Here is an 18,487-nt window from a genome sequence, read left to right on the forward strand (position 1 = left end):
ATATGCAATGGACAGTGTTCCTGTATTGCTCATCATAACATCAAGTTAACTTGTTCACTTCAGTTAACCGTTAACTTATTCTGATTTTCATCTGACAACCGAAGTTTGGTCTGAAGATATATATTTAACTAGGTAAAGAACTACACAGATAATACTTTTTTTCGGAGATCCCAAGTGATTCGGTTTCTTGATTTATCACTGTTATGTTTTTTCTGAGTAAGTGGGATTTGTTGCACTAATAATGCCTTATGAATGAGCAGAAATATAGCATTTTAGTACGATCTTCTGCAAAACCTTTTGTATATTTTCCTTGTGTGGGCTGAAAAAAAAGAAGGGCGCAAAACATTTAAACAACACCAGGATGAGCAAATGGTCACAGACAACATTTTTTTTTAGAGAATTATCCCTTTAATGGGAGAAATAAATGGTTCCCATATATTTGCCCCTGATTTGCTGTTTGGACAAGTTGATGCTGATATTTCTGACTATATTCAAAATGGATTATTGCTTTGGAAATGAAATTGATGTCTATGACTTTACCTTTACAGTTTTATCACTGTTGGCACAGTTATTAATGATGGAAAGTGACTGCTGGAATCGTGTTCCACCAATCCCGATGACATCAGCGATCAGCTGACTCACTGCAATCACCACCTGATGATGAAAAAAATGTTTTAAATAAACAAGCAGGTCTTTTAATAAAATAAGTATAAAAAATGTCAGTATGGACTTTAAGGGTGTGTTCACACTTAGCAGGTTTGGTTTGATTAAAAAGAAAAATTCAGATTGCTCTTTTAGTGCTTTTCATTTAAATGCTGGTATCCAAACCCTGCATACCGAAATTCACTGAAATAGGAACCAAACACAGAGTAAAGATGTCTAAACAAAACAATGAAAAAATTTTCAAACAAATCACTGCAAAATATAAACCACTAAATCCTTTTTCTTTCATTCATTTTTTTTTTACATTTCTATATTTAATCTATTTTTATATGTACAGTTTACCATTGTGAATGCTACAAGAACTAGGACTAGGTTTTTATTTTCCTTTTTGTTTATAACCAAACAAATCAAGAGAACTGAAGATTAAGTGTGAACACAGCCAAAGTTTTGCAACCTAAGCCAGGGGCGTCCTCCTAACTCGGTCTTGGAGGTCCAGTATCCTGAGTTTAGCTCCAACCCTAATCGAGCACACCTGAACCAGCTAAACCAGCTAGAAACTTCCTGGCAGGTGTGTTAAAGCAAGTTGGATCTAAACTCAGCGAGAAGGGTATAAATGGAGGAGGGAGCCAGCTCCAAGTGGGTCGGACTTGAGCTTTAAGTGGGCAGTATAAACCTGGAGTTTTCATTTTTTTAATGTCTTTTATATGACACATAGTCCACCCTATTTTGTTTTATTTGTCTACACCTACGCTAACACTTAACCCAACCTCATAGTAACCTGTTGTGTTTTATTTATGTCCACCACACCTAAGTCCCTCCCACTTGGAGGTAACCCAGCCTACTTGCAGTAAAATCCCTCCTACTTGGAGGTCTCCGGGCTGCAGTGATACCTACTTGAACTCAGCAGGATAACAGCCCTCCAGGACCAAGTTTGGACAACCCTGGCCTAAGCTTTCTATATCAGTAATTCTCAACCTGGGGTCCCGTGATCAAACTGCCAAAAGAGCTCAAGAGAACTAGTAATTACTTTAAGTAACCATGTAAGGTAATTTAGTTTTAACAGTTTTAACATACAGTGTAAGGTAATGTTTTCGTTTTTAATCATTTCTTTACAAACAGCTGATTTTATTCAAGAACTAGTATTCTCATCCAGGGATTTTAAAAAATAAATGTAAAAATATTCTGAAAAATAAATATAATATATAAATAAATAAAAAATAAATAAAAAATCCTAAAACATTATTGAATTTATTCATTTATTTTTTTTCTTTAGTTTAATCCCTTAATTCATCCGGGGTCGCCACAGCAGAATGAACCGCCAACTTTTCCAGCAAATATGATTCCAGCTGCAACCCAGTACAGGGAAACATCCATACACACTCATTCACACACACAAACTACGAGCAATTTAGTTTAATCAATTCACCTATGCCGCATGTCTTTGGACTGTGGGGGAAACCGGAGCAACCGGGGGAAACCCACTGCAACATGGGGAGAACATGCAAACTACACACAGAAACACCAACTGACTCAGCTGGGACTCGAACCAGTGACCTTCTTGCTGTGAGGCGACAGTGCTAACCACTGAGCCACTGTGTTGCCATTATTGAATATTAATAGTTCTAACTATTTTCAAATGTATTGACATTTTTAATATATTTCCGCTTCTATTCTTCATAAATAAAAGATTGAAAATAAGCAGCTTTGCAGTTACAGAACAAGTATCAGGCATATCTTTGAGGGCCTTCGAAAATGGTTTTTGACAATGGGGGGCCTCAGAGTAAAAAAAAAAAAAAGGTTGAGAAGCACTGGTCTAGATGGACTCTATCAGTGTTGATCTGACATCCTCCATTGTCCCTCTCTTGCCTGCAGGTGCGTGCGGACAAAGGACTTCCTTCCATTGTACTCAAAGTTGCTCTTCATGAGGAAGTAGAGCAGGTGGGCGGCATCACTGCGTATGGAGCTTAGTTTGGAATTGCAGCACTTCAGGATCTCATAACACAGACAGGCACACATATCTGCACGTCCGTCAAAGAAAGTACAGGGGAACTGTGAAACAAACAAACACATGGATGAGGGCGTATTAACACAGTATTGAACGACATAACAATGCGTTTATCAAGTCTACATTAGTTTTCCTTTAGTGTGTAATGTATTTTTGCACTAAGAAAATCTGAAAAGGTACAAAGTTTGTAGAGTCCACCAAAAATAACACTAAGAGATTACTTTTGCATACATTAAATAGGCAAGGCAAGTTTATTTATTTAGCACATTTCATACACAGTGGCAATTCAAAGTGCTCTACATAAACAAGAATAAAAAAGACAAGTTTCAGAAAATAAAACAAATAATAAAAATGATTAAAAACAGATTAAATGTGTTAAAACAGGTTATAAAAGAATGAAAAAGAAAAGACACAATAGTGCGATCTGTCGGACGCAGCACAGTGCTCATTCAGTAAAGGCACAGCTAAACAGATGGGTTTTCAGTCTTGATTTAAATGTGCCTAATGTTGGAGCACATCTGATCATTTCTGGAAGCTGATTCCAGCAGTGAGGGGCGTAGTAGCTAAAAGCCGATTCACCCTGCTTTGACTGAACTCTTAGAGTTTCTAGTATATATAATCCTAATGATCTGAGTGATCTGCTTGTATTCAGTGAGCATATCTGTAAAGTCCTAGGCCATTTAGTGATTTATAGACAAGTAATAATACTTTAAAATCTATTCTGAATGTGACTGGGAGCCAGTGTAAAGACCTGAGGACAGGTGTGATGTGCTCTGATTTTCTGGTTCTGGTCAGAATCCTGGCTGCAGTGTTCTGTTTTTTTTTTGGGAAGGACAGTGAGAAGGCCATTATAGTAATCCACCCTACTGCTGATAAAAGCATGAAAAAGTTTCTCACAAGTCTTCACTGGAAACTCAGATCTTACTCCAGAGTCACACCAAGATTCTTGACTGTATTTTTTGTTGTTTTGTTGTACAAATTCACCTTGAGTACCTCATCTCTGTTCCCAAACGCAATGACTTCAGTTTTTTCTTTAATACATGCCTCACAGTCACAAAAACTGACTAAACAGCATTTAAGTTTATGTGTTTGAGGTAATTGCTCTGGTTAGTCCAGTTCTGTCATGACAACAAACATTGAGTGATTTAGTAAGGTAATGAATATGTATATAAAAGTACCGACACGCAAGTATTGAGGCTTGCTACTGTCAGTATATTCACAGACACACAGTCTGAGAAAATAACACATTGCTGCTGCATATGTAACACATGAAACCAAGCAACAATCAAGAATGCATGATTGTTTGGTGTCATTGCTTTGCTATCAAAAAATGTGGTTATAATGGAAGCCAATGAGGTAAAAACAGCCATGAACATAACAAAAGGGAAGTCAATTTGCCGAGAATGTATTATTGAGTTTTTTAAAAAGTCCAAAGCATTTTACCAAAATATGTTTCAAATTAGGGTTGGGTATCGTTTGGGGTTATTTCGATGCCAGTGCTAAATCGATACTTATAAAACGGTACCGGTGCCAAAACAGTACCCGAACCGATACTTTTGAGCCACAAAATTATTTGACAAAAAAATACGTAATCATTTTAATTGAATAGTATAATTAAAGTAGCATATATCAATTCATATTTTAAATATTTGAATTACTTAAATATATTGGTTTTGATCATTTGATTGTTGGCATGAATGCAAGATTTAACGTTACATTAGCTTACTAGTACTAACCTGTGGAAAGGCTGTCATCAAAAGCAGTGAACTCCTTTTTTCTAAGGTTGGGATTTGTGACTACGTTTACATGCATATGACTTGCCTTAATCTAAATAATACAATAATATGATTAAGGTAAATATATGAGTTGTTCCTTTCATGGTGCCGTTTTACACGTTATAGAACATAAATTAATTAACGTTACATCACCGCACTATCCAACATTTCCTCAAAAGTATCATGTAATTTTGGGTGTTTCATTTTTACATTTTCAATTTTAACAGCAGTTTGGCAGTTTCACTTTCATTCAGGAATATTTCATTCATGCCCCCGTGACAAACTGAGGTATTTGATGTGAGTATTAGGCTAAGGACTGGTGGGAGAGTGTCGTTTTAAAAAAAATTGATACCGCACGCCGAAGAGAATGAAAAAACCTCCACATTTCACGATGCGGGTATCTGTGGTCCTTTAAGGTAATCACAAATGACTGTATACATGGTTGACTCTTAATCAGAGTATTGTCTTAATCACATTAAAATTTTGTTTTTTGGTGTCCATGGAAACATAAAGTTGCCAGAAACAAAAGTCCCAGATAATGTTGCAAGCTGTCAAAGACAAAGTGCATTCCTCTGCCTTTAAGTGCCCTCAAATGTTTCATTATGTTTGACGTGTTTCCCCCCTTACGCACAACTTTTGTAAAGCATCTGCTTCAAGTTGGTGTGTCAGAGGAATCCTTGCTTGTAAAATATAGCCATACTTTAGAACGCTTAGTTTAAGCAAATTTGATGAACGCGATCATGCATGTTGATGAAGGGAGTTGCTCACTGAGTGCGCCGTACTGCGCGCTTTGCCTTCTATATCTAAGAAACAAGTACAAACGCCACAAACGCCTAACATCGCTGACGGTGTCCGTATCCCTCAAACTTGTTTAGATTTAAATGTTTAGAGATAGTGTGACACAACGAGCACTTATGTGTGATTTGGTGCACCCCTTGATGCTTCTTGTGTTCTTGTTGCAGCACCAGCGCACAGATATTAGGCACTAAATTTCAATGCTGATTTGGTCTGCTGCATACCGGTTACAAAGGTACCGGTGCCATAATGGCACTGGGTTTCGGTAACCAATCCTAGTCATAATAAGATTTGGGTAACACTTTACAATAAGGTTCATTAGTTAATGCATTTACTAACATGAACTAATCATGAACAACACTTGTACAGCATTTATTAATCATAATTGAACATTTACTAATGCATTATTAACAATCAAGTCTATGCTTGTTAACATTAGTTATTGCACCATAAGTTAACATGAACTAACAATGAACAACTGTATTTTCATTAACTAACGTTAACTAACAAGAACATACACAGTGGTAAATGTATTGTTCATTGTTTGTTCATGTTAGTAATTGCATTAATTAACATTAACTAATGAACCTTATTGTAAAGTGTGACCAAGATTTGTCACTGAAAATTATTCCATTTGCTGAAACACAAAGTTTTGGCCAAATAAAGACTCATAATCACCCTAAAGTGAATGAAAACATCCCCAACAGCACAAAAGGGTTAAGTAAATCCTGGCTGTATTTATTTAACACTGGCCTAATACAACTCCTTTGTATTTAAAACAGTCTCTTACTGGGATTTTCTAGTCTCATATCCCATAAATCAAGAGCAAGGGCAGATGTTGTGGTTACCTTGTAAATGAAGGTCCTTAAGGAGGTGAAGACCTGCTTCAGTGCCGTCTCAGACTGTGGAATCTGAAGGAAACAGAGGTGCACCTGGAAAACCTTCTTCATTAATGGGTTATGACCCAAATCAGCACACAGCTGCGTCTGTGGACACAGGGTTTATGGTCAAAAGTGCTACAGGGAAAGCGCATTTTTAAACACACATTTCCAAATTGATGGTACCTTAAAGCCCATGATGAAAACGCTGAGTGTGTCCAGCACCGTCAAGCACACCTCCGTTGAGATGTTGGCCTCCAAAAGACACGCGTCAGCATCAGCGTGGCAGTATGCTGGAGGGGGAAGAGCAAAAGAAAGATCATATCAATTAAAAAAATAAGCTGAACACAACTGGAATATGCTGCTGTGGCTTCCCAGTATTGATTTACTCTGGCTGTTTGGACTACTGTAAATCAGTGGTTCTTGGGCTAACATAGCTGACACAAATATGCTTTAAGAATGCTTTACTAATAATGTCCATCAGACTACAGCACATCACTTCAAAGACAAGCACTTGTTTGGCTTATTAAGGCATAAAATATAAGCTCTGCGTACACCCCGTGCAATAAGGCACAAGACATGTATGGCATGATTTTTTGCTATTTTCAGACCTGCACAACCCTATTTTTCACTTTTGCGCCAAGTTGTTTTAATAGAAAATCCATTTGCATCACTTTGTGGACTTACGGTGGGTGGGGTGGGGGGGTTGGTGGTGGGTTAGTTTGGAGATGTATGGATCACCATATGGGGCATATGATGTCACAGAATTAGAAATTAATTTAGAAATAGTTTTGAAACAAATCTTTGCACTTAACAAACAAAATTAAATATGTAGGCTAACGATTGTCTTCAGTGGAGTTCATACAACTTTGTTTCCTCAATCGTAAAAGTAAATGCATTTTAGACTTTGAGCCTAGATCGTTCAAATAGAGCCCAAAGTGTTTGTTGCTCTCTGCTAGCATTTATCAGTGAGGTGTTAATTAGCCGTAAGTTTAATTTCCTACTATTTTATTTCTAAATGTTTTCTGAATGTCAGTTATATTAACATTATGGAAACGTACTATTTATAACTTAAAAAGAGTTATGGCAATATTATCTTTGCTCTTATATACTCTATAAACTTTCGAAATACAGTAGTAAAATGTATAAATGTTTGAAAAAAAGGTAAACTGTCTTTAAAAAGTTATATGAATGGGTATCATTTTAATATATATTTTAGATGCTATAGTTCTTTTGAAAAGTTCAAATTATATACAGTTATTTTAGTCTAGTGAAAAATACATCAAAAATATTTTCTTGGCATACAGTTTTTTAAAAGTTATTTCAAAATTTTCATATATTTTTTTCATTCATTTATTAATTTCCCTTTGGCTTAGTTTCTTTTTCAGAGGTCGCCACAGCGGAATAAACCATATATTATTTTAATTACTTCTAATTTAATTTAAAGAGGCTATATACGGTTGAAGTCAGAATTATTAGCTCCCCTTTGAATTCCTTTTCTTTTTTAAATATTTCCCAAATGATGTTTAACAGAGAAAGGAAATTTTCACAGTATGTCAGTTTTTTCTTCAGAAGTCATTTGTTTTCTTTTGGCTAGAATAAAAAAGTTTTTAATTTTTTTAAGGTCGAAATTATTAGCCCCTTTAAGCTATCTATTTTTTCAATAGTCTACAGAACAAACCATTGTTACACATTGACTTGCCTAATTACCATAACCTGTCCAGTTAACCTAATTAACCTAGTTAAGCCTTTAAATGTCACTTTAAGCTGTAAGTGTCTTGAAAAATAGCTAGTCAAAAAATATTTATTGTCATCATGACAAAGATAAAATAAATCAGTTATTAGAAGTGAGTTAATAAAACTATTATGTTTAGAAATGTGTTGAAAAGATGCTAATAATTCTGACTTCAACTGTATATGACTTTTCATATATTAATTGCATGTTTATGGTGGAAGTGCATTTAAACAGTAATGAAACAAGATGTTTCTCGACTTATTAGGTTGTCTATAAAATCTTGTACCATTTTTACCAAATAGGTAGCATCTGTACTGTAATGACAATATTCAAACAATCACACAGAATAAAGAGATTCATTCAAACTATCACAGTCTCACATAGCCAGATCTATACAGTCTCTAGTCTCATGTGTAGGAGTTCATGATCAAGCTATTGTAATTTTAATTCCCTATATGTTGACATGATGCAGAGGGTTTGTACAAACATATCCATATAGCAATGTTAATCAGATGCTTTCTTAACTGCTGATTTCTCTCAATAGTCATTTTTGTTGTGTTTATTTTGTTATAGAGTGTAAAACATGCAATGCAGATGTGCAATTTCATCCAAATGTTGCTCTGAGCTGCATAGACTGTGTCTGGATGCTCAATATCAGTATATTGGTGCGAAATATACACAGCACTGTAATTATTTGGAGTTTCTTTGAATCTCAAGAAGCTCTTTTACTAAAAAATATCCCAAGAACATCGCATTCAGATTGAAAGACACATATACACAGTGTAACTTTCATGATTGTTGAATAATATGAGATCTTGGAGACAGTGGGAAGTGTGTGAATGAGTCTTACTGTGGTTGAAAGTGTGTGAGTTCTCCAGGCTGCCCAGCTGGTGTAAGCGAGTGTGCATGACGCTTCCTCTGTTACGAGACACAGGGAGAGTCAACGACTTCCTGTCCGGAACCATAAACCCCACCCCATCCTGGCTTCTGAAGGAAATACAAAACATTTATTAGAGGTCTGTGAGCTGTCAATCCTATACAACAACAACACAACTGTGTAGGGGTGATATCATAGATTTTAGTTTTTGATGATTAGGTCTACTTAAAATCTCCATAGTCCATAGTCTGACAATTATTCCATTATTGGTACTATATTCCTTTGGGTGTATTATATGCAGTCAGATCTACAGTATAATATCCTTTTTTTGTATTAATAGTTTTAGTAAGTTCAGTTTTATTAGTAGTTTTAGTAAGTTTGTTTCATTTCTCCCAAATTTGTTTAGAAAATTAGTCAGGTCTGAACCGGACATTATAATTGATGAAAATCCAAAAAAACTGAAAAGTTGTGAAATATTGCTATAATTTACAGTAAAACAACTATTTCCTATTTGAATATATTTTAGAATGTTATTAACTTCTGTGGAGCTGAATGTATTTGTTTGATATTAGTCCTGAAATTTTAATAATTTTTTCTAATTATCTCAAGTACTGTTTAACATACATATTTTAAACACATTTTTTTTTAAATAACTAATTTCTTTCAGCTAGCTAAAGTGGTTTACTCCCAGGTGGGGCTTAAAATAAGGGGCTGTGCGATTTACTTCTAGAAAGAATTTGAAAATGGGGGGCACGTAATAAGAGCTGTAAAGCTTAACTTTTTAATTTTTAGGTAAAAAAATCTAACCTGTTGGGGACGTTGGGGGTGACCACCAGAATGGGGAAGTCCCAGTGTAAAATGGGAAAATATGATACAGCGGTGTTTTGAAATATGGAAAAACGTTTGAGGTTACAGAAGTAACCCTTCGTTCCCCGAGGAGGGGAACGGAAGTGCCATGAAATGGGAGGATTCGGATCAGAAGCCGCTTGTCTGGAGAGTATTGAACGGGCCAATGAATGAAATTAATTGGCAGCGTAAGCTTGCGCAGGTGTGCGGCATCTGCAATTATCTCAGCATATAAGCACACCTGAAGCCAGCAGACGCCATCCTTTTAAGCTGAAGAGACTTTCAAACAGCTAAGGGACAGTCATTATGGCGACGGAGTATGGCACTTCCGTTCCCCTCCTCGGGGAACGAAGGGTTACTTCTGTAACCTCGAACGTTCCCCTTCGGTTGGGGAACTTCAGTGCCATGAAATGGGAGAAGTATGGAAAGCGCCATAATGACTGCACCTTACCAACACCCCCGATGAGGAGATAGTCAAGCAAGCGTGACGCACCCACATCATGGGGGGCGCGGTCCTCCAACGTGTCCCTGGCCCTAATTTATCCTACTTCAACAGAAGTTTTACGGATTTAGATATATTTTTTGGGAAGTCGTGAGCATCTAGATAATTCTAGGAAATACGACAGTACGTTGGGAAGTGTGCAATCCCGATAGGGAGGACGCTGCGGAGGCCATCCGTTACCCAAGGGGGGGATAGATGGCAGAATTTACATATGGACTAGCCCTAAAAAGGGGGAGTACGCATAGCAAAAGAGTGGTTAGCGGAGAGGGAAGACACGGGTCCGCCCAGGGGGGGGACTTAACCATGGCGGAATAAGCATATGGGATCGCCTAGTGGGGATCACGCATAGCAGGCACCTATACCCAAAACGCGGGCTGACCAGCGGGCAGACCTACAACGTAGTGGGCCAGCAAGTGACTCCTCCGCTGAGTCAGTGCTCTGGGCCATGGAGGAATCTGCAGGGCTCACCTGACGGGGAACTTTACTGACAGATAAAAAGGCGCACGTACCTCCGTGTTAAGGAGAATGGCGCAGCAAGCGTGTTTCAACACCCTACCGAGTTGTCTCCTCAATCACCAAAGGGTTACCTAATACCCTTGAGGAAACCGGCTCCACTCGCAGATTGTAAAACCTTGCAAATGTGTTGGGTGTCGCCCAGCCCGCAGCTCTACAGATGTCTGTTAGAGAGGCGCCGCGTGCACGCGCCCAAGAGGATGCAACGCTCCGAGTGGAGTGTGCACGTACTCCCGGGGGACACGGCTGACCTCGACTCGAATAAGCGTGTGAAATGGCATCCACAATCCAGTGGGATAATCTTTGTTTCGATACGGCACTTCCCTGCTGCCGACCGCCATAACAGACAAAGAGCTGCTCAGATGATCTAAAATTCTGAGTACGGTCCACATAAATGCGCAGAGCGCGAACTGGACAAAGTAAAGAAAGGGCTGGGTCTGCCTCCTCCGGGGGCAGCGCTTGCAGGTTCACTACCTGATCTCTAAAGGGGGTGGTAGGAACCTTGGGCACATAACCGGGGCGGGGTCTCAGGACGACGTGAGAGTAATCCGGCCCGAATTCCAGGCACGAGTCACTGACCGAAAATGCCTCCAGGTCCCCGACCCTCTTGATGGAGGCCAACGCAACCAGCAGAGCTGTCTTCAGGGACAGAAATCTTAGAGATACTGATTCGAGTGGCTCAAAGGGATCGGATCGCAGACTCGTGAGAACGAGGGCGAGATCCCAAGAGGGCATGAGAGGGGGGCGAGATGGATTAATTCGCCTAGCACCCCTAAGGAACTGGATGACCAGGTTATGCTTTCCCACGGTGCCGCCAGCTACCGCGCTATGATAAGCGGAGATGGCGGCCACGTAAACCTTGAGAGTGGAGGGCGACAGCCTGCTGTCCAACTTCTCTTGAAGGAAAGAGAGCACAACACTAATCTGGCAATTTCGGGGGTCTTCTCTGCGAGAGACGCACCATTCAGTGAATAGACTCCACTTCAGGGCGTAGGCGCGCCTCGTGGAGGGGGCTCTAGCCTGAGTGATGGTATTAACCACCGCAGTCGGTAGGTTACCTAAGTCTTCCTCGCGTCTAGGGACCACACGTGGAGGTTCCAAAGATCGGGGCGAGGGTGCCAGATGGTGCCCTGTCCCTGAGAGAGTAGGTCCTCTCTCAAAGGGATCCGCCAGGGGAGGGCCGTCGCGAGGAGTGAGAGCTCTGATATCCAGGTCAGGTTGGGCCAAAGGGGCGCAACTAGCAGAACCTGTTCCTCGTCCTCCCTGACCTTGCACAGAAACTGCGCGAGCAGGCTCACTGGGGGAAACGCATACTTGCGCATGCCCCGAGGCCAGCTGTGGGCCAGTGCATCCGTGCCGAGAGAGCCCTCGGTCAGGGAAAAAAACAACTGGCAGTGAGCGTTCTCGGGGGAAGCAAACAGATCGATCTGGGCCTCCCCGAATCGCGCCCATATCAGCTGAACAGACTCGGGGTGGAGTCTCCATTCTCCAGGGCGTAACAGCTGTCGTGAGAGCGCATCGGCTGCACGATTGAGCGTGCCTGGGACGTGAATGGCGCGCAGCGATTTCAGCCGCGGGTGACTCCAGAGGAGCAGACGGCGGGCGAGCTGAGACATGCGGCGAGAGCGCATACCCCCCATGCGGTTGATATACGCCGCCGCCGCCATACTGTCCGTCCTGACCAGCACGTGTTGCCGCTCCAGCACCGGTAAAAAGCGGTGGAGAGCGAGGAACACTGCCAACAGCTCTAGGCGATTGATATGCCAATGCAACTGGGCACCCTTCCAGAGGCCCGCAGCCGCATGCCCGCGACACACGGCCCCCCAACCCGTGTTGGAAGCGTCTGTTGAAACAACAACATGGCTGGACGCCTGTCCTAGAGGCACACCGGCCTGTAGGAACGAGGAGGTTGTTCCAAGGGCTGAGGGCGCGGCGACACAGCGCAGTAACCGAGACCCGGTGTGTGCCCGCGTGCCATGCGCGTCTGGGGACCCGATCGTGAAGCCAGTGCTGAAGTGGTCTCATATAGAGCAACCCGAGCGGCGTGACGGCGGCTACGGATGCCATATGCCCCAGGAGCCTCTGAAAGAACTTCAGTGGGGCCACTAGTTTGCTGTCGAGCTCCCTCAGACAGTTCAGCAACAGGCGAGCGCGTTCCTCGGAGAGGTGCGCTACCATGGTGATCGAGTCCAGCTCCATCCCGAGAAAAGAAATCCTCTGCACGGGGGCGAGTTTGCTCTTTTCTCGGTTGACCTGAAGCCCCAGTAGGCGGAGATGCCGAAGCACCTTGTCCCTGTGCATAATCAATTGCTCCCGCGAGTGGGCTAAAATCAGCCAGTCGTCGAGATAATTGAGTATGCGAATGCCCGCGAGCCGAAGGGGCGCTAGGGCACCCTCCGCGAGTTCGGTGAAGACCCGCGGAGACAGAGAGAGCCCGAAGGGGAGGACCTTGTACTGCCACGCTCGACCCTCGAACGCAAACCGCAGAAATTGGCGGTGGCGTGGAAGAATGGAGACATGGAAATACGCGTCCTTCAGGTCTATGGCTGCAAACCAATCCTGAGGACGAACGCATTGGAGAATGCGCCTCTGCGTGAGCATTCTGAACGGCAGCCTGTGCAGACAGCGGTTCAAAACGCGCAGATCTAGGATTGGCCGTGACCCACCGCTCTTTTTGGGTACGATGAAGTATGGGCTGTAAAACCCACTCTCCATCTCGGCTGGAGGAACCGGCTCGATTGCACCCTTCGCCAGGAGGGCAGCAATCTCCTCTCGCAAGACAGGGGCGGACAGGGGGTTGACCCTGGAGAAATACATGCCCGTAAACTTGGGGGGCCGTTTCGCGAACTGAATCGCGTAACCGAGTCTGATTGTGCGTATGAGCCACCGCGAGGGGCTGGCCCGCGCTAACCAGGCAGGCAGAGCCCTCGCTAATGGAGTCATCGCTACAATCGCTGACGTACCAGCGGTGGGGCAGCGCGGAGTGGGTGTGCTGATCCGGGAAGCACGAGGGTCCCGCGGAAGAGCGATTCGCTCTGGCTCCGCACCCTGACTCCGGAGAGGGGGCTGGAGGGCTGAGGGAAGGGAGACCGTCCCCCCAGCGCTCGTGAGCCACTAGCGAAGCACGTAGAGTCTGCGAGCCGGAAGGCAGCGCGTCCCGGACTGGCAGAACTCGTGCAGTCACATCCGGGGAAGGGAAAAAGTGCTCTTTTACTGATGTTTTGGTGGCACTGAAAAGTACCGTTGTTATCGGGGCCCCGCACTCCAGCGGGGAAAGAGCAAGTTTCCTCTTCTCCGGATGGCCTGTCTCAGGGACGCTTCGCGGTCCGTTTACCGGACTTAACGGCGCCCTGGGCAGGAGGGCCTGCCTGCTTTCGAGGTGTACGCCACGCCCGCTTGGCCGGAGGCGCAGGCGGGGGCGGGGCAGCACTCGTTGGCGGGCGCCCTCGGCGAGGAACAGCGGAGGTGGATGGCTCGGCGGGCGGAGCGGGCTTACGGCCACGCCGATAGATGACATTGCCCATCGCATCCGACTGCTCTTTCACCGCCTTGAATTCCTGGGTGAATTCACCGACGGTGACGCCGAACAGGCCAGCCTGGGATATGGGCGAGTCAAGAAAGCGAACTTTGTCAACATCGCGCATATCGGCCAGGTTTAGCCAGAGGTGGCGTTCCTGAACCACAAGTGTGGACATCGTCCTCCCCAGCGCACACGCGGCGGACTTAGTAGTCCGAAGAGCATAGTCGGTCGCGGTGCGCAGCTCATGTAATAAGCTTGGGTTGGACCCGCCCTCGTGCAGCTCGGCCAGCGCCTGCGCTTGGTAGCGCTGGTAGGTGGCCATCGCGTGCAAAGCAGAAGCAGCCTGGCCCGCAACCTTATAAGCTCTGGCTCCGAGGGAGGCAGACAACCTACAGGCTTTGGACGGGAGGCGGGGCAAACCCCGCCACGTAGAGGCGCCGCGCGGACAAAGATTGACCGCGATAGCGCGCTCCACTGACGGGATCGCCTAATACCCCCTGGCAGCTCCGCCGTCAAGGGCGGTGAGGGCGGAGGCACACGCAGCACGGGCAGAGAAAGGTGCCCTCCAAGACTGCGTGAGCCTACTGTGCACTTCCGGAAAGAAGGGGACGAGAGGCTTCGAAGGCTTCGCCTTCTGGTCCTCTACGTAGCACCCATCTAGTCGGTCCGGCCGCGGAGCTGGGGGATAAACCATCTCCAACCCCACGGCCGAAGCAGCCCGGAAAGCACGGCTAACATGTCCGCTTCAGGATCCGATTTGACAGCGCTCACCTGCCCGGAGGGGGCGAGCGGGTCCGGATCTTCGTCGGACAGTGAAAGCCCACCCTCCGATGCCGCGGAGGACATCTGATCTCCGGTGTCAGTGAGTGTGAGAGCTACCATCTGGTTAGACGGATCACTCCCACTACCCGAAGCTTGGATGGAGCGCCGTGAGGAGCGAGATGTCCGCGAGCCCGTGGGCGGCGGATTATCTCCCGCTGAAACCCTCAGATCTGCCCGAGCGCCCGCTGCTTTTTTAGAACAGGAGGCAACTGGGGTGGCTCGCTCTCTTGCGAAAGTTAGCCGCGATCTTAGCTGTGCAACGGTCATGGCATCGCAATGACGACATGAACCGCCCGCGAGCACCGCATTAACATGCTGGACCCCCAAACATGCAATGCAGTGATCGTGTCCATCATCCGGAGCCAGGAAACCCCCGCATCCAGAAACGCACAGTCGGAGCGCCATCCTGAAAAGGACGTGCTGCACGACTGTGTTGCTCTTTTAGGAAAGTTTGCAACAATACGCACCGCTCTGGAGGACCGGACCCAAAGAACCGCAGGCAAGGGAGTCAGCAAGAGGAACCCTCATCGACTCACCCAGAAAGGATCTGAAGCGAAATGGATGGCGTCTGCTGGCTTCAGGTGTGCTTATATGCTGAGATAATTGCAGATGCCGCACACCTGCGCAAGCTTACGCTGCCAATTAATTTCATTCATTGGCCCGTTCAATACTCTCCAGACAAGCGGCTTCTGATCCGAATCCTCCCATTTCATGGCACTGAAGTTCCCCAACCGAAGGGGAACTATCTTTACTCTGTTTTTATCTGTTTTTATATTATTAGTTTCTATTTTATTTATACTTTTATTTTTCTATTATTATTATTATTCTCTTTTATTTTTATGTAAAGCACTTTGAAATGCCACTGTATATGAAATGTGCTTTATAAATAGACTTGCCTTGCCTTTGCCATGATTTCGATACATAGAATCTCACTATAAACACTGTAAATATTGAACACATAACTATTTTTTAAAAACATTTTTAAAGGTGCTGTTAGGAAAACAAAACTAACTAGTTACAAATGAAGTTATGTTTTATAAAATGAAATGACGCAGGGAAAAAGGATTGAACACATGAATAAAGGAAGGTGCAATAAGGCAGTGAAAGCCCTCTGCCCTTCTTCATTGTAAATGAATGTTAGCTGCTTCAGTCCAACATCTACATTATCAGGATGATGAAGATGTAACCAGGGTGGACATTTCAGCAAGACAATAATCCAAAACACAGCCAAGGAAATTCTTAAATGTTTTCAGAGAAAGAAAATCAAGCAGAATGGGCCAGCCAATCACCTGAATTGAATCCATTATAAAATACAAAATAAAGATCAGATTTGATAGATAAGACCCACAGAACCATCTCGATTTTTAGACTCTGTTGAAGTCCGAACTCACAGCTGAGCAATTCATATGACTTCATTCTCTATATGAGAGGTGTCTTTAAGCTGCCATCACCAAAAAAGCCTTTTATATAAAGTATTAAACACGTTCCAGTAGTTCAGTACTTTTTCCTTGCCATTTCATTGTCATTCCACATAACTCATTTTTCAGATTTTTTTGTTTTGTTTTATTTTTATGTTTGTATTGTTTTTACCAAAAATCTGCTTTAACTCAATGTCAAAAACTCCTTTAGAAATATTATTCCCAGGAAAAAACATGACGTGTTCTATACTTATTTTCCCTGCTGTATTTTAAAAGATTTTGAAAGATTTATTAATTCAAAGGCTTAGCTAGTTTAATTATGTTAACTAAGCAAGTTAGATTAATTAGGCAAGTTAATGGACAACAGTGGTTAGTTCTGTAGCCAATCGAAGAAAAAAAATCTTTAGAGGCTAATAACATTGGTCTTAGGCGTTTTTACATTTAAAAAATATTTTCTTTTAATTTCAGCCAGAGATTTTCTCATCATTTAAGAAATATTTTTAAAATAATACAAAAATAATACAAATTTCATAGAAAGGTTAACCATTTTGCCTTTAGCTGTGTATATATTTATGTATTTTGAAAATTATAAATGTCTTTATACATTATTTGTAAATTTAATGCATCTTTGCTGATAGAAAAAGTCTTTACACAAATTTGTTAATGATCATGTACGTGTAAGATTGGTTTCTTTGACAATAAAATCAGTAGCAGTACCCTGTGTCTGCTGACAACCTAATATACAGCATTTAGTAGCTTGCACCAAACATCCTTAAATAAAAGTTTCTTAGCAAAGCTTGCAAAAATTACGACTGAGATTAAATACAATTGACGATAAAATGTGCCGCATCAACATCAAATATAGCCAATATTTTCAAAGTTCAAGTGTTCTGTTGGTATGAAAGGCACGTTATTGCAGATTTAAATTCAAACAACTCTTGATATGACCCCTAAAACACATGCATCCAGTTATGCTTGCTTCTATCCTTTTTTATATCAACACACACTAATGTACATTTATATACACTATAAGCTACAGAGTCAAAACTGTATTTCTGCTAATAAACCACTTCTAAAGATGATTTGTGAAAGGTGTTAAAACAATGTATTAGATCTTGGCATCCATTAGTCAAGTGAAGAGCGGAACAAGTGACGATGTAAGCACTAAACACATAGTGTACGTGTGAGAGCATAATTTATTGTAGTTCTTGTGTTTAATGGATGCATGCAGGTGAAATCTAAACCACAAAACCCTCATGAATGTGGAAACACACACACACACAAACACACAGACACAGCAGTGGGTTAGTATTCAGCATGCTGTTAGAGAAGGCCACTCAGTAGCACACAGCTCTTACCCTGTTCAGAGGTGCCAGGACTCTACTGTATCACTGACTAACTGAACCCTCGACAGTGTTTCAGCCAATAAAACATATGCACACATAAAGGAGGAGCGTCATTCAGGGTAGAGTAGGACTTGATGCCGTGTATGCATGTTGAGTAAGTGTGAGTGCATGCAAGTTAAAGGCCAGACAGCGAGTGAGAGAGAGAGACAAGTTTGCGTGAGAGAGCAATGATTGCCTTGAGGTATAGTTTACAGTATGTCTGGGTCTACATAAAAATAAAAGACAAAACTGGTCTTTTGTGATCAATGTGGAACTAGAGATGTACAGTTGAAACCAGAAGTTTACGTACACTGTATAAAAAGGCACATAACCATTTAAAAAAAATGTGGATGTTAATGTGACTAAACTTTTTCTCTTTTAGGTAAGTTAGGATTATCAAATTAGTTTCTGTTATGCTTAATAGCAGAATAATGAGAGAGAGATTTTTTGAGAAATTGTTTTAAACTTTTCTTGAAAGTCAAGTTTACATACAAATGATTATTATACTTCTAAAAAAGCTCAGATGATGGTGTCAAGGTTTTGGAAGTTTCTGATTGGCTAATTGACAACATTTGAGTTAATCGGAGGCACAACTGTAGAATAGTATTTAAGGAAAACCTCAAACACACTGATTCCTTTTGTGACAACATGGGAAAATCAACAAGCCAGAATCAACAAAAAAGCCAGATTACAATTTGCTAAATTACTCTGGGAAAAAGAAAACATTTTGGAGACATGTCCTGTGGTCTGATG

At 42.6% G+C, this 18,487-nt stretch overlaps 1 protein-coding gene across 15 annotated transcripts in view; it reads right to left on the reverse strand.

The window, feature by feature from the left end:
- Positions 1-18,487, reverse strand: part of dock9b (dedicator of cytokinesis 9b) — a 189,208-nt gene that overhangs the window by 27,204 nt on the left and 143,517 nt on the right. For 8 of the 15 annotated variants that reach the window (XM_073953764.1, XM_009302252.5, XM_068221912.2 and 5 more), the window contains 5 exons: positions 8,702-8,838; positions 6,303-6,409; positions 6,087-6,224; positions 2,530-2,712; positions 541-654 (listed from right to left, as the gene is read on the reverse strand). In XM_073953764.1, coding sequence (XP_073809865.1) covers positions 541-654; positions 2,530-2,712; positions 6,087-6,224; positions 6,303-6,409; positions 8,702-8,838 — 679 coding nt within the window. The remainder of the gene's footprint in view (positions 1-540; positions 655-2,529; positions 2,713-6,086; positions 6,225-6,302; positions 6,410-8,701; positions 8,839-18,487) is intronic. The other 7 variants (XM_073953768.1, XM_068221915.2, XM_073953766.1 and 4 more) reach the window with 1 other exon arrangement.

Source organism: Danio rerio, chromosome 6 (assembly GCF_049306965.1).
Source record: "Danio rerio strain Tuebingen ecotype United States chromosome 6, GRCz12tu, whole genome shotgun sequence".
In the NCBI taxonomy this organism is placed as follows: Eukaryota; Metazoa; Chordata; class Actinopteri; order Cypriniformes; family Danionidae; genus Danio; species Danio rerio.